The 23,328-nt window shown below is 48.0% G+C and overlaps 1 protein-coding gene across 1 annotated transcript in view; it reads right to left on the bottom strand.

Annotated features, from left to right (window-relative positions):
- Positions 1–17,549, bottom strand: part of NPHS1 (NPHS1 adhesion molecule, nephrin) — a 45,478-nt gene extending 27,929 nt beyond the window's left edge. The window contains exons 1-13 of the mRNA XM_033158095.1: positions 17,439–17,549; positions 15,888–16,091; positions 14,575–14,697; positions 13,363–13,494; positions 10,874–10,955; positions 9,778–9,881; positions 8,583–8,704; positions 6,443–6,614; positions 4,789–4,946; positions 3,431–3,572; positions 3,196–3,320; positions 2,430–2,601; positions 283–412 (exon numbers count right to left, since the gene is read on the bottom strand). Coding sequence (XP_033013986.1) covers positions 283–412; positions 2,430–2,601; positions 3,196–3,320; positions 3,431–3,572; positions 4,789–4,946; positions 6,443–6,614; positions 8,583–8,704; positions 9,778–9,881; positions 10,874–10,955; positions 13,363–13,494; positions 14,575–14,697; positions 15,888–16,091; positions 17,439–17,499 — 1,727 coding nt within the window. The 5' untranslated portion in view covers positions 17,500–17,549. The remainder of the gene's footprint in view (positions 1–282; positions 413–2,429; positions 2,602–3,195; positions 3,321–3,430; positions 3,573–4,788; positions 4,947–6,442; positions 6,615–8,582; positions 8,705–9,777; positions 9,882–10,873; positions 10,956–13,362; positions 13,495–14,574; positions 14,698–15,887; positions 16,092–17,438) is intronic.
- Positions 17,550–23,328: the final 5,779 nt, after the last annotated feature.

Below are 23,328 nucleotides of genomic sequence, written 5' to 3'. Positions count from 1 at the left end.
TAACTGGTCTATAAGTGGAAATAATAATAATACACACAGGGAAACAAGCTGGAGAGACTTGGGTGTCCACATCACCTTTGTTCATGACTGAGCCCTAAGATGTTCCAGCAAACTGGAGGAGCAGAGAGTGAGAGGTCAAAGGAGACAATCCTGCCCCAGGTTCCAAAATGCATTGGATGGACTAGCCCTGGCAGAAATGGACATGGGCCTTTGAAGATACAGAGAGACCTGCAGGTGAAGCTGATTCAGGTTGGGCACTGGGGAAGTCAGACATCCTCTTACCTTTTCCCATCTTTGAGCCAGGTGAGGCTGGCGGGAGGGTTGCTGCTGCCCGATTTGCAGTGAAGTGTCACTGACTGGCCACGCCTGACCTCCTTGGCTGTCACCGTAATTTTTGCACTTAGGGGCGGGACTGTGGAAAGAAAGCATCTGGCTGTCAAGACTCAGGCTTCAGCGCCACCTCCTAGCTCTACCCTCCACGCCAAGCTTCCCCAACCTGCTGCCCTCCAGATGCCTTAAACTACAACTCCCATCAGCCCCGGCCACAGTGACCATGATAGGAGTTGTCGTTCAGAAGAAATTGACAGGGGATGTGGATTGGGGAGGGCCGTATAAAGTCTGTATTCAGGCATTCTGCATTGAGGTACAAGTAGGAGATATAGCTCAGTGGCAGAGCCTCTGCCTCGCATGCAGAAGGCCCCAGGTTAAATCCCTGGCATCTCTTGATAGGGCCCAGAGAGCCTCTTTTCTGGAAATCCCGGAGAGCCACTGCAATCCAGTGTTGACAACAGTGAGCTGGATGGATCAGTGATGTGATTTGGTAAAAGGCAGCTTCCGATGTTCAAGTCCCACTTGTGGTGCCACAACTCTTGGGGCTGAGCTTATCAATACACCAGAAACAAACAAGCCAAAAATAATATTTCTTGTTTATGGATGCTATCACTTTAAAATAATAGAAGAGGGAAATCTCCTAATTATGGTTTCACCCATATCGTAAATCATTTGCATTTGGAAAGCTAGCAGGTCAGGAGTTCTAAAGCCCATTCTTCTTCCCAGGATGCTTGCTTGCTTGCTTGAGTCAGCAATTTTATTTTATTTATATCCCACCCTTCCTCCCAAAGGAGCCCAGGGCAGAGAGGAGTCCAGGGTGGATTCCCAGGCACAATCTACTAGCCTGTGCATGAAAGCTGCCACTCGGTGAGAGAGGGGCTTTGCATGCAACAGGTCCCAGGTTTCACCCTTGGTTTCTCTAGATAGCGCTGTAAACAGACTTACTATGCCTGAAACCTTGGGAAACCGCTGCCCATCACTGTCGACAATAGTGAGCTAGATGCTATAACTTGGCACATTGCAGCTTCCTATGCCCTTGTGCCCCGCACAATATACTGGTGAAGCTCAGCAGGCACCCAGGCTGCTTCAGAGGAGGGCAGGACCACGGACAGCTCACTGTGGTTCTGCATACAGAGGCAGGATGGACACAAGGCACCTAAGAGCAGCCAGCTTGGAACATTGTCCCATCAATGGTTTAAAAGGTAAAGGTAAAGGGACCCCTGACCATTAGGTCCAGTCACGGATGACTCTGGGGTTGCAGCGCTCATCTTGTTTTATTGGCCGAGGGAGCAGGCGTACAGCTTCCGGGTCATGTGGCCAGCATGACTAAGCCGCTTCTGGTGAACCAGAGCAGCACACGGAAATGCCGTTTACCTTCCCGCGGTACCTATTTATCTACTTGCACTTTGACGTGCTTTTGAACTGCTAGGTTGGCAGGAGCTGGGACTGAACAATGGGAGCTCACCCCGTCACAGGGATTTGAACTGCCGACCTTCTGATCGGCAAGCCCTAGGCTCTGTGGTTTAGACCACAGTGCCACCCGCATCCCTATCAATGCTTTAGTCTGGAGCAAACAATGAGCTTAAGCAGCCTCACCATCATTGGGTGGTGGTCTCAAGCTCCATCCCCTCCAAGGAAACTGGTTGGGTTTAAAGGGGCTCGGCCGTATCCATCAGGTCTCTCCTGCTGCCTGGTGGGCCTGGTAGTGTCCCATCCACTGGGACGGGGCCACCTTTCTGACACTGGCATCACTGCAGCCTGCCTGGATGCTGCTGGCACAGATAACCACGAGGCAGGGGCTGTGCAGTGAGGTGGTCAGTTTGGCTCCACCGGTGCACCCAAACAGCCCCAGCCCCACCACCACCCTGCATTGCCCCAGCCCCAGGGTGGAGAAGATAGATGGGGAGCCACGTGGACCTTGATAGACATTGCAGGCATTGCAGGGGGTTCAACTAATTGTCCCTTGAGGTCCATTAAAATTTTACAGTTCTGTGATTCTGTAGACAGTTACATTTCTCTTGAACATCTTGCTCTTAATTCTCAGTCACATGTCCCCCCGCAAACACGCCGGAAGGGTGCACACGTGTGTTGAACCTTACACTGGACGTGCAGACGAGTCTCTGCAGTGAGCGCTGGGGTTCTGGAACTTCCAAATGCCTTGCAGTAGTAAGCAGCCATGTTGTCACTGGCAGTCGTGGTGAGGAGCAGCTCCTTGGACACAATGTTCCCCGATGACCCCGGAGTTATCCCATCCCTCACTACTTTGCTCTCCTGTAGGAAGAATCCAGATTACAGTGGGGGTAGCCACTCTGGGGGGGGTTGGCCAATTGGGCACACATCACTCTGTCCTCTAACAGGACTGGTGAGGGGTCCTTAGGAGGAAGAGCCATGGGGTCACTTCTACTGCCACCAGCATCTACCATTTATGGCAGTCGCCTCACTTTGTCTAATGCAATGGAGGGGAAACTCAGACCCGGGGGCCAAATTTGGCCTCCAGACCTTCCTACCTGGGTCCTTGAGACTCTCTCTGGGTGACAGCCCCTCCCCAACCACACCCTTTCACCCCAGACCATGCACCTCACTGTCCTGGCTTCGCAACTTCCTCAGGTATCTTTGCCTGGCTGGCATATGCCCTTGAACTCTGATCATCCCCCGTGGTTGCCAGGAAGGAGGACAGAGTGTGAGGATGGGTGTCTAGAAACTAGCTTATTGTATGAAGATAAAATTTGCATTCATTGTTCTGCCAAGTTTTGCCTCTGCTCCCCGACCACCACCATTGGCTTGTGGTGCAGCTCTCAGGCTGAAAAAGTTTCCCACCCCGGCCTAATGGTAGTGCTGGCCCTGGAGGCAGCAATGCTGGACCACCTTGTACCACTCGAGGCGAGGCAGAGGGTGTCCACCGCTGGCAAAGCAAGTGAGCTTGACTATGGTGCCAGCTCGAAAGTGTGTTTCTGCGGGTGGCACATCAATCCAGATCTTCTGAGGTGGATCTGAAGGACAACAACAAGAATGGGGAAGAGAAGGAGGAAACAGATATGAGAAGGAGGGATTCAAAACACATCACACGTGACAACCGTTGCCATCACACACACATACTCACACTGTACTCGGAGGGTCACGGTAGCACTCTTGGCATAGAGGATGGCTTCATTGAAGGCCTCACAGATCAGAGACAATCCGTTGTCCTCACGGCGGGCTGTGTATGTGATGTTAGACACTGTGATCATCCCGCCATGAGCTGCCTGTAGGAGGATATCAGGCCTCAGTCAGCAATTGTCATTTTGAGAAGGGAGAAGAGGCAGATCTAAACAACTGTTTCAAAATGGCTGTTTCCCTGATTTCCCAGCACTCTGAAAGTCCCCAAGTCCATCTAACTTGGTATTGTCTACACTGACTGGCAGCAGGGCTTCAGAGAAGAGGAAACTCCAAACCAACCAGGAGATGCCAGAGATTGAACCTGGGACTTTCTGCAGGAAAGGCAAATGTTGTACCACTGAGCTACAACCTTCCCCAATGCTCATACAATGTTCTTACTTCCCCCACAATCTGGGACAGTACAGTCTTCTCAGAAGCCCTTACTTTCCCACGTTCGTGGCCCCTAAACTTATGCTTCAGGCCCTCCCTGTCATGACCCTAACCAGCAGATAAGTCTTGACATGGAGGCAATGGAATCCACTGGATTCAGAAGACCAGCAGCGGAAGTGGTGGACCCCAACCCAGGCTGTGATGGGCTGGAGTCTGTCCACCAGGAACCCATTGGCTAGGATGCCCTGGAAAGAGAGTACTCTCCAAACTGGGACACCCTTAGAGAGAATGTCCCAAAGGACCGCTGCCAAAATGTACCATCTCGCCTCCATTTTGTGCCCCCACATTACCCCCGGGATTCAAAAATCTCCTGTTTGTCTGGAAAAGTTGGCAGGCAGCATCTAAAAGTAGGGAAGGGATAATCTGTCAATTTTGGTTTTTCTCCATTCTCATTTTCCCAATCTCAAGTTCAGTTCTTCACCTTTCCACATACCACTTTGCACCCCAAAAAAACCAAATAAAAACAAGTCCTCATGAAAACTCAGCAGCATTTTAGTGCAAATCTCTCCCAATATGCATATATTTGTATACAATTTTGCCCAATACACACATTCTTACAAAGCACTTCCTCCTCACAAAATGCATTTAACGCATGCCTTCTGATGCACGTTTGACTCCAGGGTACACATTTTCGTACACACTATGTGTGCACTGCAAAATTCATAGAAGTGCAAATTTCAAAGGGCAGCTGTGTTTTGTTTCATCTATCATTTCAGAAAGTGCAGATTAAACAAGCTTGCCTTCAAATTCCTCCCCCATCCTTAGCTCAGGAACAAGAGAGGATGAAATGCCCTCTGACACCCTCCAATTACCGTCCACATAGGACGCATCTCACTCAGCCGCCTAGCAGGATGGGCCTCTGCTATTGCCTACCTCTGACACTGTGACCTCTGTGGCACTGAGCTCCTTCCAGCCCAGCCACCAGCGCAGCAAGACAGGTGGGTTGCTGGGAGAGGTGGAACAAGACAGCGAGAGCTCCTTGTTTTCCTCGGTGCTGCTTGAGCCTATGATTTTCACCTGGTCGGGGAGAACTGTCATCCAAAAAGTAGAGCCCGGGGGTTGGGGGGGAAGAGAAGGATATTAGTGCAAGACTTAGATGTGCCCATTTTTGTTTTCAAATCAGTGTGTCCTTCTTTCCCTTTCACGAGGAGAAGAAAGTTGGTTGCAGTTTTGTTTGTCGTTCCAAGTGCCTCTGGGAAAGTACAACGTGCTTGACTTTTGCAAAGGGAAGCAAGGTTGTTGTTGTTGTTTACAAAATGGACCTAGTGGCTGAGGCTGCGTATACACATTTTTGGTCTCAAAGAATTCTGGGTGCAGTAATTTGTCAAGGTTTGCTGGGAATTGTAACTCTGTAAAGGGTAAACCACAGTGCCTGGTATTATTTGAGGGAGTAAATGTGCCTTAAAGGTTTAGTGGGTATGCAGGATCAGGGCCATCTACCCATAGGTGCTAGGGGTGAGGGGCATCTGGGCGCCAGGCTCTCAGGGGCTCCAGGCTGAGAGTCCAGGGCCCGAGAGTTGAGTCCAGGGAAGAGCCTGCCCATCGGTCAGAGTGCCGCAGCAGGCTCTTCTGCTGCGGGCAGCTCTGCACCACAAGTTCGGGGGCAACCGAGCCAGCGAGACGCTGAGGCAACCGGCCAGCTCCGCCCTCCTGCACACCTGGGACTGGGCAACCTGGGGGTGGTGCCAGGCAGATCTTTGCACCGCGGCACCACATATGCTTAAGACAGCCCTGTGCAGGATAGTGTCTGCATTCAAACGTAGCAAAAAGCTCTAGTTACAGGAAGGAGACACAGAGAGATTTGGGTGCATGTGCTCCCCATCCCTCTCTTTTGGTGGAAAGGAGGAGACTGGAGGCTTCGCTTCTGACTTAAAATAACGGCAGTTTACCTTTCCACCTGAACCCTAAAATGCACTTGGCTTCTTGGAACCAGTGCTGAGTCAAAGATTTGAGCCCAGTTAATTTTGTAAATTTTGCAACGGTGGGGAGAGGAAAATATGCTTCTGAAGACAAGATTAATTTTCAGGGGGTGACTTCTTAAGAACATTCAAGGGGTGGTATTACCTTGAAAGATATGTTAGCTGAGGATTTTGTCTTCCTTCTACTTATTTTTTGAATAAAAGTTAAAGAAACATTACTCCTTGACCAATCTTCCCCTCCAAAGAGTTCCTCTGGGAATAACACTATCATGAGGGAACATTTTTCCCATTGGGGCATTCAATCCCAGGAATACCACTGATCTACTGTCACTTGAAGTGATGGAAAGACTTGCTACATTGCTAAAAGAACACACAGTGGCAACCTCGTACTTGAAAGCATGGCCACAGCACCCCCAAATTAGCATTTGCTTGCTCCCTCCCCAAGTCACCAAATATCTTTCCCCCCCCACACACACACACACTTTTATGGGAATGAGTGGTCCCAGGAAAGGAAGGGCAGGATATTCAGTCAAGTCTTGGTTGAAACAAGTCAGCTTCATGACAAACTACTCAGGCATGTTTTGGGAAGGGACAGTCCCAACACTCACAGACCACGTGCAGAGTGATGCTGGCTTGCAGGGGAAGGGGCAAGACTTGGTTCAAGGCCTGACAGCTGACTGTAGCCATGTTGTCTTCTGCTGTGATGCTGAGGCTGAGGGAGCTCCGGGACAACTGGCCGGCGTCGTCTGTCTCCCAGTTCGTGGAAATCACTTCATCGTTCTGTAAGGCACAAGCCTATAGCTGAGATCCAAGGGGAAGAGCCTGGAAGCTGAAGGATGTGGACCTGACCAACCAGAGGGCGGCGGTGTTGACAAGATAGGGGAGGAGCCTGGCAGTGCCCAGTATACCCGAAGGAGCGTCTCCACCCCCACCATTCTGCCCAGACACTGAGGTCCAGCTCTGAGGGCCTTCTGGCAGTTCCCTCACTGAGAGAAGTGAGATTACAGGGAACCAGGCAGAGGGCCTTCTCGGTAGTGGCACCCGCCCTGTGGAATGCCCTCCCATCAGATGTCAAGGAAATAAACAACTATCTGACTTTTAGAAGACATCTGAAGGCAACCCTGTTGAGGGAAGTTTTTAATGTTTGATGTTTTATTGTGTTTTTAATATTCTGCTGGGAACTGCCCAGAGTGGCTGGGAAAACCCAGACAGATGAGTGGAGTATAAATAAATAAATTAGTAGTAGTAATAGTAGTCTTTGTCCATGGAGTTTTCTTGGCAGGGATACTAGAGTGGCTTGCCAGTTCCTGCGGGAGGCAGTGGAAGACAGGAGTGCCTGACGTGCTCTGGTCCATGGGGTCACAAAGAGTCGGACACGACTAAATGACTAAACAAGTAGTAGTAGTAGTAGTAGTAGTAGTATGCCAGGATATGAGCAGAGGACAGAAGCAGTTAGGCAGTCAGAAACATCCAGCTGGCACCAAGGCACCATGACTTTGGAGCTCAATGAACACAGGGGCTGAGCAAATAGCAAATGTTCTCAAACCAAGCAGGGTAATAACCTGTTTTGGGCTCCCAGACTTCTTTCCTTCCTTCTCTTAGAGGCCAGGAGAAGGAGGACAAAACCTAGGGCCCAGCAAACCTTGTAACACCATATACAAATTGGACAGTGTGTGGATTGCTGCCGCCATTCATAAAACCTCTATGCACCATCACTAGAAAACATCAGGGATGTTGGAAGCTGCTTTCTAGTGCTTGCAAGACTCCTGGTCTATCTAGCTATACCCCTTGGAGCAGCCAGTCCAGAGTTTCAGGCAGGGATCTTTCCTGCAGAAGTCTAGCATTGAATCTTGGGTCATCTGTGTGCACACCGTGTGCTCTGTGGCTCTTCCTCGGTAGAACAGCCACCATGTGGAGCAACTGCCATACACAGACTGTTTCAAACCATGTGAGAGCTGCAATACACTGAGCAGTCCTTAGCTGCTTTGTCATCAATGAATATACATGAACATTCCAACTGATGAGAGGGAAGGGCAAATCTCAGAATGTTGAGCTACTGCTATAAAGAAGGGGGAAAGGGAAGTGAAACGCGGAGGGGAGGCTGGGGTGCTGAAAGAGAAGAAGACCCACCAGAAACAAGGATGGAGGAAGAAGAAGAATGGGAGGAGGCAGGGAAGAAGGCCAGGTGACTGGAAAAAAAGATGGAGGCTGCAGCAAGTCAAGGAGAAGGTGGAAGACCCCAAGGGCTAAAAGACAGACAGAGTGGAATGTAGGAAGAGATCAAAGAGAACAGAAAGCTGAGCTAAAACTCCACACCAGATAATGGGACAGGAAGGGCTGTACTGTTGCTGATGTAGCAGAAGGGGAATTTTGGGGTCATAACATATAGCCCGTCAGAAAATCTGGCTGCAGATCCCTCACTGGCTGCTAACAGAATAATTACCACCAGGTGGCACTCACTGGGACGCTTTTGCATTTACAGCCTAGAAGTCACAGAAATGTCCATGCAAATGTTAAGGAGAGCAGGAGCCATGGTCTGCTGTACAATATCCCAAGCTCCAGACACCTGGGGGAGGATCTGGGCTTTCTCCAATAGTAAATGATTTGTCGTCCGCCCACAAAAAAGAAAAGAATTGTGCACACATGAAAACAGCACTCCTCTCCCCAGAGCACAAGGGGGGAGGGGAAACTCAACTCAGCAAACAAGTCAGTACAAAAAGACTAGCACCTCAAAGTTCCCCCACTCACCTTTAGCCATTGCAGGGTAGCCAGTGGGTTCCCACTCAAAGAAATACAGGTCAGCTCTAGCTTGTCCTTGGCTTTTATCGTGGGGCCATCATATCCCTTGATGACGGGTGGCTGTGGTGGGACTGTCAAAGAGAGCAGAACGATATGGCTGAAACTCAAAGGAGGGGAGGTCCTTAAGGCCACCAGTTCCTGTTTACCTACAGCAACCTTCCCTTCCCATAGGGGGGATAGGCAGTGTGATGCAGTGGTTAGAGTGTTGGACTAGGGCCTAACTGCAGTTTCCAGGACAAGCACAAGGGAAGTCTCACATAGAATGCATTGCAGTAATCCAGTCTTGAAGTCACCAGTGCATCAACTATGGTAGACAAGCTCTTCCTGTTTGGGAATGGTCAAAGATGTCATACCCACTGACCATTATGCTTGACCGCTGGCCAGACTGGCTGCGGCTGATGGGAGCTGGAGTCCAGCAACATCTAGAGGCCATGGATTCTGCACCTTTGCTCTAAATCAGTCAAAGGATACTGAGTTATCATCGTCAAAATGATAGGGCAAAAGCTGGGATGCAGGTCTGTTTTGAATGACAGGCGCTGATCCACAGAGGAAACTAAACACACCCAAATCAAACAGGCTGTTTACAAGGACTTAGGAGTATGGCGTTTGCCTTGCTGGGTTGACCAGACCTTAAAGATTTAGGTGACATCCACACCATTATCTTAAAGTGCATTTAAAGCACATGTATTCCTACAAATAAATCCTGGGAATTGTAGTTTGTCGAGGGTGCTGCGAATTGTAGCTCTGTGAACAGTAAACTACAGTTGCCTTTGGGGCATGTGCTTTAAATGTGTGGTGTGGATTGGACCCCAGCCGATATGGGCTATTTCCATCACATGCTGACCTTGTCTTGTTTTAAAAAGAACCTAAAAAACAAACAAACCCAACCCACCCTTTAATTATCTCATACTTTCCCTTGTCCATTTGCTCTGTTATAGTCTCTTGTTTCTTCTGCCTTTTATTGCAACTGCCCTGGGTGATCTCTCACTTCCTCCTCCACCTCCTCATTCCTTATCCTTTTGTGTTTGTTTTTTTATTAGGAAAGAAATAACAGTTTCCTTGGGCACTTAGTGGCGATTATGCTGACGGTTACCTTTAGCCCTGGAAAAGCGAAAGGTCTGACGAAGCATTCTGAGTGACTTACACAGGATATTCATGGTGAAGCTGACAACAACTGGGATTAAGGCAACTGGGTTAGAAGCTGCGCACGTCAGCGGTTGCCTGTTGTCTGAGCTCTGGGGAGTGATCCTGGAAGAAAGCAGAGGAGCAGACCACAGGAGCGATTCAAAGCTAGTAATTGTTTTTGGGGAGGAGGGGGATCTGGTTTGGTTCACACAAACCTACATCATTTGCACTTTCCAAAGGAATACACAAATCCAAATGCAGCTGCCTTCAAAATTCTCACTTCTCCTAATTTGGCAATACAGTTGTCCAGCTAAAGAGTGGGTGCAAAAATGGGTATACCAGGGGAAAATGTGTGCATCAAAATGCATAAGTTAGTGAAAACGGCGTGCAAAAATGCATCCCTTTGGAGGGGAAATTGCTTTGCAAAAAATGTGTTGATTAGGGAACATTTGCATGCAAAAATGTGTATCTGAGGAGATTTTTTTTTAAACTATGAACTGATGAGGAAAGATGGCAAGCCGAATTTAAGATTGGAAAAATGAGAAGCTGAGAGAAACCGCAATGGGAGGATTTATTCTTTCCTTGCTATCCTCTCATTTGGCCCCTACTCTGCATGTGCCCCTCTCCACATTCCTTCAGCTTTTGACTTCCACTGTAGAGCAGCCTTTTATAAAAGATAAAGGACCCCTGGACAGTTAAGTCCAGTCAAAGGTGACTATGGTGTTGCAGCGCTCATCTTGCTTTCAGGCCGAGGGAGCCGGCGTTTGTCCACAGACAGCTTTCCAGGTCATGTAGCCAGCATGACTAAACCGCTTCTGGCGCAATGGAACACCGTGACGGAAACCAGAGCATACGGACACGTTATTTACCTTCCCACTGCAGCGGTACCTATTTATCTACTTGCACTGGCGTGCTTTTGAACTGCTAGGTTGGCAGGAGCTGGGACAGAGCAACTGGAGCTCACCCCATTGCAGGGCTTCGAACTGCCAACCTTCTGATTGGCAAGCCCAAGAGGCTCAGTGGTTTAGACCAGAGCGCCACCTGCATCCCAGAGCAGCCCTGCATAAAGGTGATTGGGGGCTAGCGCTATAGAGTTCCTTCCATGCTCTTCGCACCTCAACATGGCCTCTGTGCTGAAGAGCTTGTCGTTGGAGCCAGGTTGGATGCTGGATGACACTTCCGTCACTTCCTTGTCACCTGGGGAGAAAGGGAAGATTGGTAAGGGGGTACTAATTCCGTGGCCTAGTCAACCTTCTACATACCCCCATGGTAGCTCTCAAAAATACCACCCCACCCACCAGGACTAGAACAGTATGAAGCAAGTGAATTCCAAGGGACCCCATGCTAGGAAGGGAAAAAAACTGGCCTAAACTGGCTAGAACGCCACAGCCAGTTGGTGTGATCAGTACTGAGCCACGTGTACCAATGGTCTGAATCAGAATAAGGCAGCTTCCTAAGTTCTAAACACAGATCACCATCTTCCATGCTCTGGCACAGTTCCAGGACATTTCAACAACAGCTTGTGCAGCAGAATTTCTATTGGGATAAGAGGGTCCAATTGCCTAATGAAATCCTTTCGTATGCAGTGTGAGCAGCGTTTAACTAGAGAATCTTGATTAGAGAGTAGATTTTACCTGTTGCAATTACACAGAGAGAGATGCTTGTAGGTAAAGGGGGAATTGTTTATTGTAGGAAATACTTAACTTCGATAGAAAAGTTTCTAGTTCTAGCCTAACAAATGTGGCATATATCCAGCCTCATTTAGCCAACATTCTTAACTCTAATGGATGTATGAAGGGGTTAAGACCATAGAGTAAGCTGTCCTGCCAGGCTTAGATAGGTCACACACCCTCACCTTTGGAAGGAAGGGTTACCAAACACTTTGCTCTTTTTCTTCCACCATATGAATCCTTCTAATAAGGATATCTAAGCTGACTATCTTGGATATCTCCAAGCCAGCTCTGTGCTTCTGTACAAATAACTTAGAAGCATTTCCCACTTTTTGAAACGAAATTGTACTGCTTGTCTTTTCTTGCTGCTGTATGAAAAAACACATGAATCTGACCTTTGAAGAGTAAGTAAACTATTTTTAACTTACCAATCGTGTGGTCTCTTTCTATGCTAAGGGAAAAGCAGAGCTTTGGAAGAAACTTAGAAGGGGGTATTTTAAAGGTCTAACAGCCAACTTTGCTGCATGTTTGTGATTTTAAATCTCTGCTGGGGCTCTCTCACCAAAGAGTACTTGCCCCAAACCCTGGATCTAAGCAAGCAGAGAATTTTCCTTCTATTTAATGATGTCTAGTATGTTCCCCTTAAACAAATAAACAAACAACAACAACAACCTAACTAGTCTAGAAAACAACAAGGCATCCATGCTTGCTCATCTACTCTCTCACAGTATAGTAAAAGATGACCTCTCCTCTTGAGGTCCTAGAAGCAGTGGGAAGAGGAGGAGGAAGCTGTAAACAGGATGCAACTGAAGACATATCAGTCTAAACAACAAGGAGATAGAGAAGTAAGCTGATAGGCTAAAGGTACACAAATAGTCTGGGAATGCGACTGTCCCTCAAGTCTATTTGTCTTAATCCAATGCAAAGTTCTCTTTTTACGAACTGAGTTGCACCCAAACTTCCATGGGCCAAAACTTGTCTTGCCACTTGCTCTGCTACCTTTAATGGCACCCCAACAAATCTGATTGTGTCATTTTAGAGACTTTAAAATGTTCACCAATATTAATATTTATGGTTCTGATAGCACAAGATTAGACCATGGTGAATGTATCTTCTCAGATCAGCTGACTGTATAAACAAAATGCTGCTGGTGTCTGGTGCTGGATCAAATGTATGTTGAAAGGCGGAGAAATGTTACATTTAAGTTTCTCTATAGTTTTATCTCTAGTTGACTAAGGAATTATTCATGCATGAGAATTCCTCATTATAACTGTACAAAAGCTAGATTTCCTCCTCAATCAATGATGAATGCATTTGCACAGAGAGAGGCTAGAAAAGCATTTCCTAAATAAATTAAACATTCAGATTAGATCTCAATGTTTTCTGGGTGGGTGCTGTATTTTGTTTTCATGTGTTATTATGTTTTTATTATTATTATGGCCAAGGGGCACAAAATGTGGAAGTGGCACAGGTCTCTCTGGACCTCGGAGAGGGCCTGTGAACCAGCCAGTGGAACCATTGTCTCAGAAACATCTCTTTGCTCAGTGAAAATGAGAGAAACTGGAGGATGATCCATTAGGGCAAATGGGCACCACCCCACCAACCTCTGTCTGCCCTCACCCAGGCCCCACCTGCCTGCCTTCCTCCTTCTGCTCAGTCCAGGGGGTGGCACAGCCTCCTCCTCCGTCTTTGTGTTGCTCTTGTAGAACTCAGTGGGGAGAAGGATGGAGCGAATACTAGAATTAGTTGCCTCTGCCTGTCATGGGTTACAGTGCCACCTACTGGTTAGCTTCCCCGCCCTACAAGTCACAAGAGCACCAGCAACCGCTGGCAGGGAGCATGCCACAAAATCAGCCCCTGCCCCTCCCCCCTCCCCAAAAAAACAACAACCCCGCAACTTGTGGAAGGAACTAGGATTCGTGCAACCCCCTCACCACTGCGGAAGGTGATGTCGGCTGCAGGCCGGGCATCTTCCACCTGGCAGTGCACTGTATATTCCATGCCAGCCACCCACGTCACTGTGCTGTTGGCCTGGTACTCCCGAATGAGCGGCCTCTTGGGGGGAACTATAAGGAAAAGAAGCAAAGTGAAGAAGGGTGAGATGCGGGTGCTTTTCTCCGCTCCACTTCCACCACCAGGAGCATCCTCCCCACATGTCAGGCTTCGGGGAATTGGCCCCGTGGCCATAAATGAGCAGATCAAATGAAAGGAATTCTTACCAGTTAGTTTCTTTAATAAACACAGTGAAGGACAAAATAAAACATCAACCCAGAATGGTGGTGCTCCCAATTAAGGCTCACACTCCCTCCGCCCCTATTAATCTATGTCACTCCTACGTCTTGTAATCTGAGTTTGTACCCTCTGCGCTTTCTGTTCTGAAACTTTCTGAGCTCTTCTTGACCTTGAGCTGAGTGGAGGAATGCTGTCCAGAGACTGTGAATCTGTTAACCCTTTCTCTTCCAGTGTTTCTTCCCCTAGCTGTTCTCCTTCTAGTATTTCCCAGCTTCTGCCTTCTGAACTATGCCCCTCTGCAAACCACACATCTATACTGTCTTTCTGCTCCTGGGAAAATTCAGGAGTAGGAGCAGGGGGAAGGGGGGCTCCGACCATTCCTCCTCAGCGCATCCCTCCTTAGCACGGTCTCTGACACCACACAGCACTTTCATACTTAAAACCATTGTATGCAAAGGGTTAATGCCGATTCAGTCAGATCAGGGGACCCTTTTCAGCTCAGGGACCAAATTCTCTTGGGATCAACCTTCCAGGGTCTGCATGCCAGTTCAGATGCAGAAGTGGGCAGAGCATTGGATGTGACGCTTCTCTTGTCCAATAGGCTTCATTCCAGCCATGTGAAACACAAAGGTTTCTATGAGCGCACACACACACACACACACACACACACACACACAGGCCCACGCACCACACATCTCTCCCTCCTTCTGCCAAGCAAGAAAGAGGCATTGTCACAGTGCAAGGGCACATTCCAGCCAGGCAAAAGAACCCAAAGAGGGTGTAGCCTCTGGGAAGGGGTGTGGTCCGCAGAGAGTCACATGGCTGTTTCTCAACCAATTCTGGAAGAGGGAACACAAATGAATTGATTAGGAGAGGAGCCAACCATGAGCTCCCAGATTCCTTCTGGCACTTACTCAGCACAGAGAGCAGCACACTGCGAGAGATGATGCCTCTGCTTTTTTCCGAGGGTCCCACCTGGCACTCGTACATGGCATCGTCTTCCAGTTGGCTCCTTGTTATTTGCAGGTTAAACTTGCCTGAAGTATCAAAAGGCAAAGGCAAGTTGAAATGATATTTCCCCCATGTTTGGTTCAAATTATTCTCATTCTGGGACACATTCTCCAATCCTGCTTTGGGCTTGCTAGTTATCAGGCTCCTGGCACCATCACCCATCCAAGAAGCTTCTCCAATCCTCTCCCAGCTCTTTCCCTATACTGTGTCACCTTCTCCATAACTATTAATAGGCTGGTGCTGTTCTTCCTAATGCAGGATTTGGTGTCCTTAAAATGCCATTTATCAGTTATTTCAGAATCACCAAGTTTCGACTTTATTTCAGTTTTGTTTTATTTAAATAAATAAATAAATTGTCACCGCTTCCCCTCTAAAAAAAAATCCCACAGGATTCTCCAGGAAGAACACTTAAGTCAATATCATAACCATTTAAATCCTCCCCCCCCAAAAAAAAAAATAAATTAAAACAATAGGATGGCAGTGGACGAAGCAATATATCTTAGCACCAATGGAATATTCAGCATCAGCACATTCATACAAACCTAATGTGAGGAGTTCCCCCCCCCCAGTTTCACAACAATTCCTCCCAACATACATCTTAGTCAGTTCCAGTCTTTCCCCCAGAACCTGACAAATGTCCCCATCACTCCTATCGTGGGTCTGTGTTCCCTAATATAAATCACAAATATGTTCCTAGCTCTCATGACTGCTGGCAAAGACTGGAGATGTCTCCATGCTTTCCCCCCTCCCTCCCTCCCTTCCTTCCTTGGCATTTTTCTTGAAATTATTTGAAAACCTTATTCACAAAAATAGAGCTGAAGCAGTGTTGCAAAGACAGAACCAGACATCGGAGGACAGGGAATCTGTGGCCCTCTAGATCAGGGGTGCACAACCTGCGACCCTCCAGTAGTTTCTGGACTACACCTCCCATCAGCCCCAGCCAGCATAGCCAGTGATCAGGGATGATAGGAAGTGTAGTCCAACAACATCTGGAAGGCCACAGGTTGTGCACCCCTGCTCTAGATGTTGTTGGACTCCAGCTCCCATCAGCCCCAGCCAGCATGGCCAGGAATGTCGGGTGTTGTAGTCTAGCAACTTCTCGAAGGCCACAGATTTCCCAGCTCTGCCCTAATTGATAGTGGCAGCTAGTTGGAACTGGCAGTTTGGTGGAAGCTAGTTCCAATGACCCCCACAAAAAAACCTGGATACTTCTCACCTTGGCTAGGATTTCTCACCATGCTGTATCGTGGGAACCTAGGGATGTCCTGGTTGGGTCCCAACAAAAGCCCATCCTTCACCCACTGCACAATGCCAGAGAGATTGTCCACCTCACACCTTAGCAGAGCTGTTTCCCCTTCATGGACAGTGACATTATCCGGCTCCACACGGAAGGCCTGTTGAAGGTTCTCAGCACCGCAACCTAGGAGATCCACAATATGAATGATGGCCTACAGCTATGCTCATTCAAAGTCTGCCTATTTCCTCCAAGCCAACTACATGTAAATGTCCACTTCCCTGAAACTCAGCAAAGAAAAGGGAGGCTATCAGAGAACAGCTCAAATGCAACTACACCTTTCCAAACAGGTGGCTGTCCAGTCGGTGCCTCGACACCTCCAAGCAAAAGAGAGCCCACCACCTCCTACAACAGCCTCTGTTCCACTCTCAAACAGCTCTTGCTCCTCATCTTTAGCTGAAATCTACTTCCTTGAAATTTCCATCCATTGGTTCTAGCCAAGGCTGCTTGAACTTCTGCATGACAGTCCTTCAGATATTTAAAGACGCTTGTCATGCTTCTCCTGGGGAAGGGTTGCAGGTCATGGTAGAGCATCTGCTATACATACAGAAGGTCCCACATTCAATCCCTGGCATCTCCAAGAAGGGCTGAAAACATCCCCTGTGTGAAAATCCCCTGCCAGTCAGTGTAGACAATGCTGAACTCACTGGGCCAGTTGTCTAACTCAGTATAAAGCAGCATCCTTTGTTCCTTCCCTAATCTTCTTTTCTCCAGGCGAAAGATATCCAGCTCCTTCAAGCATTCTTCACAGAACTTGATTTCCAGACCCATCACCATCCCGGCCACCCTCCTCTGGACTCTGTCAAGTTCCTCAATGCCCTTATTAAAATGTGGTGACCAGAACTGGATGCAGTACTCTAGATGCAGCCTGTCCAGCTCAGAATCAGGTGCAATTATTACTTCCCAAGATCTGGACACAAGATATGGGTAATAGAAGCATTGATACCCCTTTGGAACTGCACCCCATCCTTCCCCATATGACCCAGCTTGTCAGGAATTCTAAGGTGTCATGTTCTACTGTGAAGGATTAGGACTTTGGGGTATTTTATATTGGGTTTTAGGTTGTAAAACTCAAGTTGTAAAATGCTTGCTCTTTGCTTTAAAGGTTTACTTGCACAGGAAGGTCAAAAGTTCACAGGAAGGTTAAAAGTACAGGAGGGATGGTTTGGCACAGCCAAACCATTCTACCCAATATTGAGACTAGTCTGAACCAGTTAAGTCCAGCAGGTTATTTAGTGGAGATAGCCAGAGAATAATAAAGATATCCACTTGGTAGCAATGGTGAAGTGAAAAGGAAGGAGGGGTTGGTTTGCTTCCATTTCCTCTTGCAAGGCAGGTTACAGCCCATGCCACCTCGCCTGCTTAGACCCTTCCTGGGGTCATGTGGCTGGCCTCTGGGCAAAACAGAATGGCAGACCAGATAGATCATTGGTCTGGGCCAGCAGTGCTCCTCTTAAGTTCTGTATGTCTCACCTTGGTTGATCAGGTTGAGGAGGAGATGGATGAGCAGGACGCCCAGGCCCCAGGACACCATTCCTACCTGCTGTCACTCTGGAAGTAAGAATCAGGGTCTCGGGGTATTGTAAACCTGCAAGTGAACATCACAGAGATGGTTGTGAGAGATGAAGGTAAGGGATGGTGATGGGACCATTGGCAACCTTACCCTTGTGCAAGCCTTTGTGGATGATGTTAGACTTGAATATGAAGGAGAAAAAGACTTTAAGAACATAAAGAGATCATCTGGGAGATCATCACTATGCTGGATCATCCAGTCAGTGATCCACGTAGGTAATTTTAGGCTCTGGACTTAATGGTCTAGCAGCAGAGGTGGACTCTTTAGAGAGTGATGTATACTATTGCTTTACTTACTTCAAAATGTGGTTTTGCTGCATTTGGGTGCCCTCCTGCTCATTCAAAGTCCTTCCCTAACAGCACCACTGCATCTAGTCCTAAAAATATCAAAAGATCCCTGCTGGATCAAAACAAAGATCACCTATTTTGGCACCCTGTTTCCCATAGTGGCTGCCCAGGTGCCTCTGAAATGCCCACCCATCAGCTGGTACCCAGAGGCATAATGCCTATGATAATAGAGGTAATATACAGCCTTCGTGACGAGCAGCCATTGATAGCCTCATCCTCCATGAATTTATCTAATTGAAGTCAATGAGCTACATCTCAGGTTAGCTCAAATGTGTAAAGAAGTGCTTCCAACATTCAGCTTTCAGGGCATGGCCCTGGATTCTAGTATTACAACAGAGGGGAGGAAACTTCTCTCCATCCATTTCTCCACATCACACAATCAGTGCCATGGTCGTAGGTCACCTTAACCTGTTGAACAGCAGCCAGGGGAGAAGCCGGAATGACTCCACCTGCAACTGATCAGCCTTCACGGACATGGAGAAGAAGGGTACCAGTGAGAAACAGCCGGCTTCAGCCTTCTTAAACAGAGCTCTCAGCAGCACTCAGATGCTGGAAACAATGCCTGTGGTTCCTGACCCTACCTTGCTGCTTCTTGCTCTACATCTGGATCCTTGGCTCTGTGATCACCTGGATTCCCTGACCTCTGGGCTGTTTGACTTCATATGTTTGATTCTGCTCTCAGGCAAGTGTTGCTTAGAGACTCCTAGCCCCAGCTTGTTGAGCAAGAGGAGTCGATGGGGCCACAACAGCCATTGGTGACCCTGGGTTGTTTTTTTTTAATTACTCCCATCAGTTGTCTTTTTTCCCAAACTTAAAGGTCTCAAACATTTAACTTTCACTGTCGGGAAAGTATCAATAACTGGTTTTATTGAGAATTTTTACATTTTAGTTCATAGCTTTAGAGGTGCTGTTGTTCCTTTTTACAAAGATGTGGTATATAAATGTTGAACAGCCATTAAAGCTTTTCTTCTTCTTCTTCTTTGCAATGCCCAGCCATCAGATCTCCTTCTGCCCTCTTCAGAGCAGCAGCGAAAATCTGTTCCAACTTCTGCCCATCCAACAGTCAAAAGACAGCTATCATGTCTCCCTTTAATCTTCTCTTCCCCAAGCTAAACAATTATTTATTTATCTTACTGAACAAGATTTATATACTGCTTGATTGTAGGAAACCCTCTAAGAGGTTACAATAAATATTAAAATTATCCAGAAAAACATTGAAAAACAATTAAACTCAACAGCATAAAAGATTAAGACATATTAACATCTACATGTCTAGACAGGCTTTCCTAAACGAAAATGTTTTTCAGCAGACACTGAAACAGTAGAGTGAATGCACCTGCCTGATGTCAACAGGCGGGGAGTTCCAAAGTATAGATACTGCCACACTAAAATTTCTTACCGCTGCAGAGCGAGTATCAAGTGTTGCCTGTAACCGTGCCAGTTTGCTATATTGAAGTAGCCAGGTGGGTTTATATGGGGAAGGCAAGTAAACTGGTCTCCAGCTGTTAAGCAAGTCAACATGCCCAGGTCCTTCCTCCAGTCATAGGATTTGGTTTCCATACCCAGCAACTATCCTGATTCCCCTCCCTGGAAACTCTAAAGCGCTTCAGTGCTTTTAAAATGCGACGACCAGAACTGGATGCAGTACTCTAGGTTCAGCCTGGCCAGCAAAGAAGAGAGCAGAACTATTACTTTTTGCAGACTGGACATTAATGAGAGCATTGATCACACACACACACACACACACACGCCATGATCTTACCTTGCTCCAAGTGCCCGGTGTCCAGAGATTGACTCTTCTGAGCCTCTCCTGAAGTAGGACTGCCGAGTCAGTGAGATGGGTGAGATGCCAGCGCTGGTCCCTCCTCCACAGCTGCCTGCTAAGGAACCTGCCCACTTCCATCACTTACGAGCACCTAAGGAAAACAAGCAGAGGGCAAGGAATCCACCCAGTGATCCGTGGAGGAGGCATGGGAGGTGGCAGTGCTGACTCCAGGATTTGGGGAGGGAGGGGTTCCATAGAATCCTTGCTGTGGGGGGCCATAAACTGGAATAAGCAGGGCATGTGAAATGAATTTTCTTAGCCTCTGCCTGATCTTCTTGAATACTTTGTGCAAAATGGAAAACGATGGCACAAAATGGAAAAGATGGCACTGCATACCAGTGGGCCCTGATATTGGGTGGTGGGGATCTCTTTCTAACCTATTTTCCAGAGGCAACAGTGGGTGAATATACACACCACAAACAGTGACCCACTCTTGAACTTTTAACTCTTGGGAATAGATAATACATTACCCTCTCTGCAGTCTAAATTAGCCATTTTTCCTACTAGGTCAGGGCTGTACTAAAGGGGCAGTAATTTCTGATCACATGAAGATCTTACATTACCCAAACAGCATCTTCAGCTCCTTTACCCGGATGTTATTATCCTTCTGCTTGCAGTGACTAAAAGTAATGCTCTCTCACTTTCACATGAATAGGTGCGATGATCACAGATCTTTAAAAGTTCAAGGGTTTGCTGTGTGAATGCCTAGCCACCTGGGCACATTCGAAGTCAGGCCAGCTCTTACCAGCAGAGGGCAGCAGCATCACGCACACTCTGCGACAAGGAGGGCACTCAATACCCTGGAAATAGCAAGCCTGTTTAGGGATGAGGCAAGTTCTGCAAACATGGTCAAAGTCAAAAGGACAGAGGAAGCCACCGGCATCTGTGAAAGTTACCGAAGCAAAGGTAAAAGGGACAACCTGATTTGGGGACTGCCATCCAAAAACGTTTCGCCCTGATAAGTGGCCACTAGCAACAGACACCGTGCCAGGGACAAAGGGTCCTGTTTTCCTTGGCAGCACCTGCACTGACCAGAGGCTGTGTGCGCACAAATATGGCCATTTGCATTGGGCGCACCTTGGCGCAGATTGCCAGCATGCCCCACTCGGTGCTATCAGGCAGTGTGTGTGCCAGTTCACGACCAATGTATGCGATCTGCATTGCAGCACAGGCATAATCTCAGGTATAATAGCGATCGGAGCGGGTTGCAGGAAGAGCAATGGCACCAGGTCATCCTGCAGCGCAACTCATTAGTATGACGGGCCATGCGCCTTGCTGCCGCTCTCGTTCACGTTGGACCTACAAGAGCCACTTGTAAAGGCGTTGGCCTTTGGCTTGTCATCCCAGGCTCCCTCAGCCAAGTGTCCTTAGAGACAGCAGATTTGGCACTCGGCAGAAGGGACGTATATTTTATAGGGGTCTCTTGGCAGGTGGCCTTCAGTCACAGCACAGGAACACAGGAAGCTGCCTTACACAGAGTCAAATCAACAGAGCGGCCAGCCAAAGAGGAGAGCGGCTCTGGAGGAATATCCATACTGCTGCCTCCGAGCATCTGCCGCCTGAAGCAATTGCCTTGGTCTGCCCAATGATAGGGTTGGCCCTGCCTGGCTAAGCAGAGGTGGGGAATATAGGGAGCTGCCTTGTACAGACTCCATCTAGCCCAGTTTAGTCTACCCTGACTGGCAGCAGCCCTCCAGAATTTTAAGACAGGACATTCCCAGCCCTACCTGAATGTGCCAGGTATCGAACCTGGGACCTTCTGCATGTGAAGTGGATGCACTACCGCAGAGCCACAGCCCTCCCATGCATGTCTTCAGCAGAATGTGAGCTGGTTTGTCCTCCAGCTGCATGGATTCTGCCAGTTTGGTGGTGTCAGAGCACTCTGCGCATGAATTGGGCTTAGACAGAGACAGGGGTTTACTAGCACGGTCCTTGCTCCTGCTTCAGCATAACTTATGGAAAAGCCTATGCACACAGACTATGGACCCTCATGGAGGCTTTATATACACCATTGGGGGGGCTGCTCTTTTCAGGGGGATTTGTGGGGGGGGGTGCAGCCGCATGCTTTTATGTGGACACCCTCCTTCAAAAGCTGAAAATGCTCTTCTCTCTAGGCCCACTGATCATTAATGAGTGAAGAGGGTTCATGCAGAAGGGAATATGCCCTGTTTCCAAACCCCTTTAGCAGAGCACATCAGCCATCCAGCTCCACAGAAGTCTTCAGGATGCCTCAGTACATTTTGCTGCCCAAGGAGATGAGCAAAAATGGTGCCTCCCTCCCCTCCAAACTCCAGTTACAGAAGTCAATCAGACTCACAGCTGGATCCTACTGGGATAGCTCAGTCGGTAGGGCATGAGATTCTTAATTTCAGGGTTGTGAGTTCGAGCCCCATGTGGGGCAAAATATTCCTGCATTGCAGGGGGGTTGGACTAGATGATCCCTGTGGTCCCTTCCAACGCTACAATTCTGTGATTCTTATTTCAACTGTGGAGATGGAAGAGCATCCTCAACCACAGAGGAGGGCAGCGGGCTAGGTTAGAGGGCACAGGGCAGGCTGAGTGGCAAACAGAGAGGGCCCTGTCCTCCAACAGAGGGGAATGGATACAGGGCTTGGGGAGAACTACCATTGCTCTCCGACACACACAAGCATTTAATGCAGGAGACATTGTCAGAGCTCAAGGACACACATTCCATCCAGACAAAAATACTCAAGGCAGGTGCAAAAATCAGCACTAATGGTAGAGCCATCTCTGCCCTGTTGCCATTCCTTGCTCCGCAGTCTCAAATAGTGAACTGTCCATCATGGGAAGAGGAGTGGAAAGGGGTTGGTCTGTTGCAAGGACCCTGGTGGCTCCCTGGTGTGTGGGTAGGGAAGAAGGTTCTGTTCCTCCTGCACAGGAACATCATAGAATTCTACAGTTGTAAGGGACCCCGAGGATCATCTAGTCCAACCCCCTGCAATGCCGGAATCTTGCCCCCAGCCATCCCTGGATGGGCTCGAACCACCAACCTTTGGGTTACTAACCAGGTGCACTGACCCATTGCCACCAGCTAATAATAATAATAATAATAATAATAATAATAATAATAATAATTTTTTATTTATACCCTGCCCTTCCCTACCAAACCGGGCTCAGGACGGCTAACACCAATAAAATCACAACAAAAACATAAAGCAATTCATTAAAATACAGATTAAAATACAATTTAAAATTTAATTTAGACTGCAGCCTCATTTTTGGGGACTCCAATGATGTGCATTAAATTTTTCTCCCACCCCAAATAAGACTGAATAGCATCCATTAACAAATCACACAGCAGACAGTGAAAAGTTGCACTCTGGAACCTTTGAAGGATAAGAGCTAAACCAGCCCCCCACCCCCAGTGGCCACAATTCCCTGGGGGTGGGGGTGAGGAGGACAGGTCTTGCCATTAGACCAAGAGCCCAGACCGTTGCCATTCGTATTACAGTACTTAAGGAGGAGGCATCAGCAATGAGAATTGATCTTGTTGGTATCTGCCTTGCTAAACACCTCCATCGGCTTGCACCTTGAGCTTGTTTATTCATGAAAGAAACATGAGCCAGCTGTGTGACGCAGCTGCTTAAAAAGCTAATG

This window comes from Lacerta agilis, chromosome 8 (genome assembly GCF_009819535.1).
Source record: "Lacerta agilis isolate rLacAgi1 chromosome 8, rLacAgi1.pri, whole genome shotgun sequence".
In the NCBI taxonomy this organism is placed as follows: Eukaryota; Metazoa; Chordata; class Lepidosauria; order Squamata; family Lacertidae; genus Lacerta; species Lacerta agilis.
The sequence above is the reverse complement of the archived record's forward strand: the minus strand, read 5'-3'. Positions and strand labels throughout refer to the sequence as shown.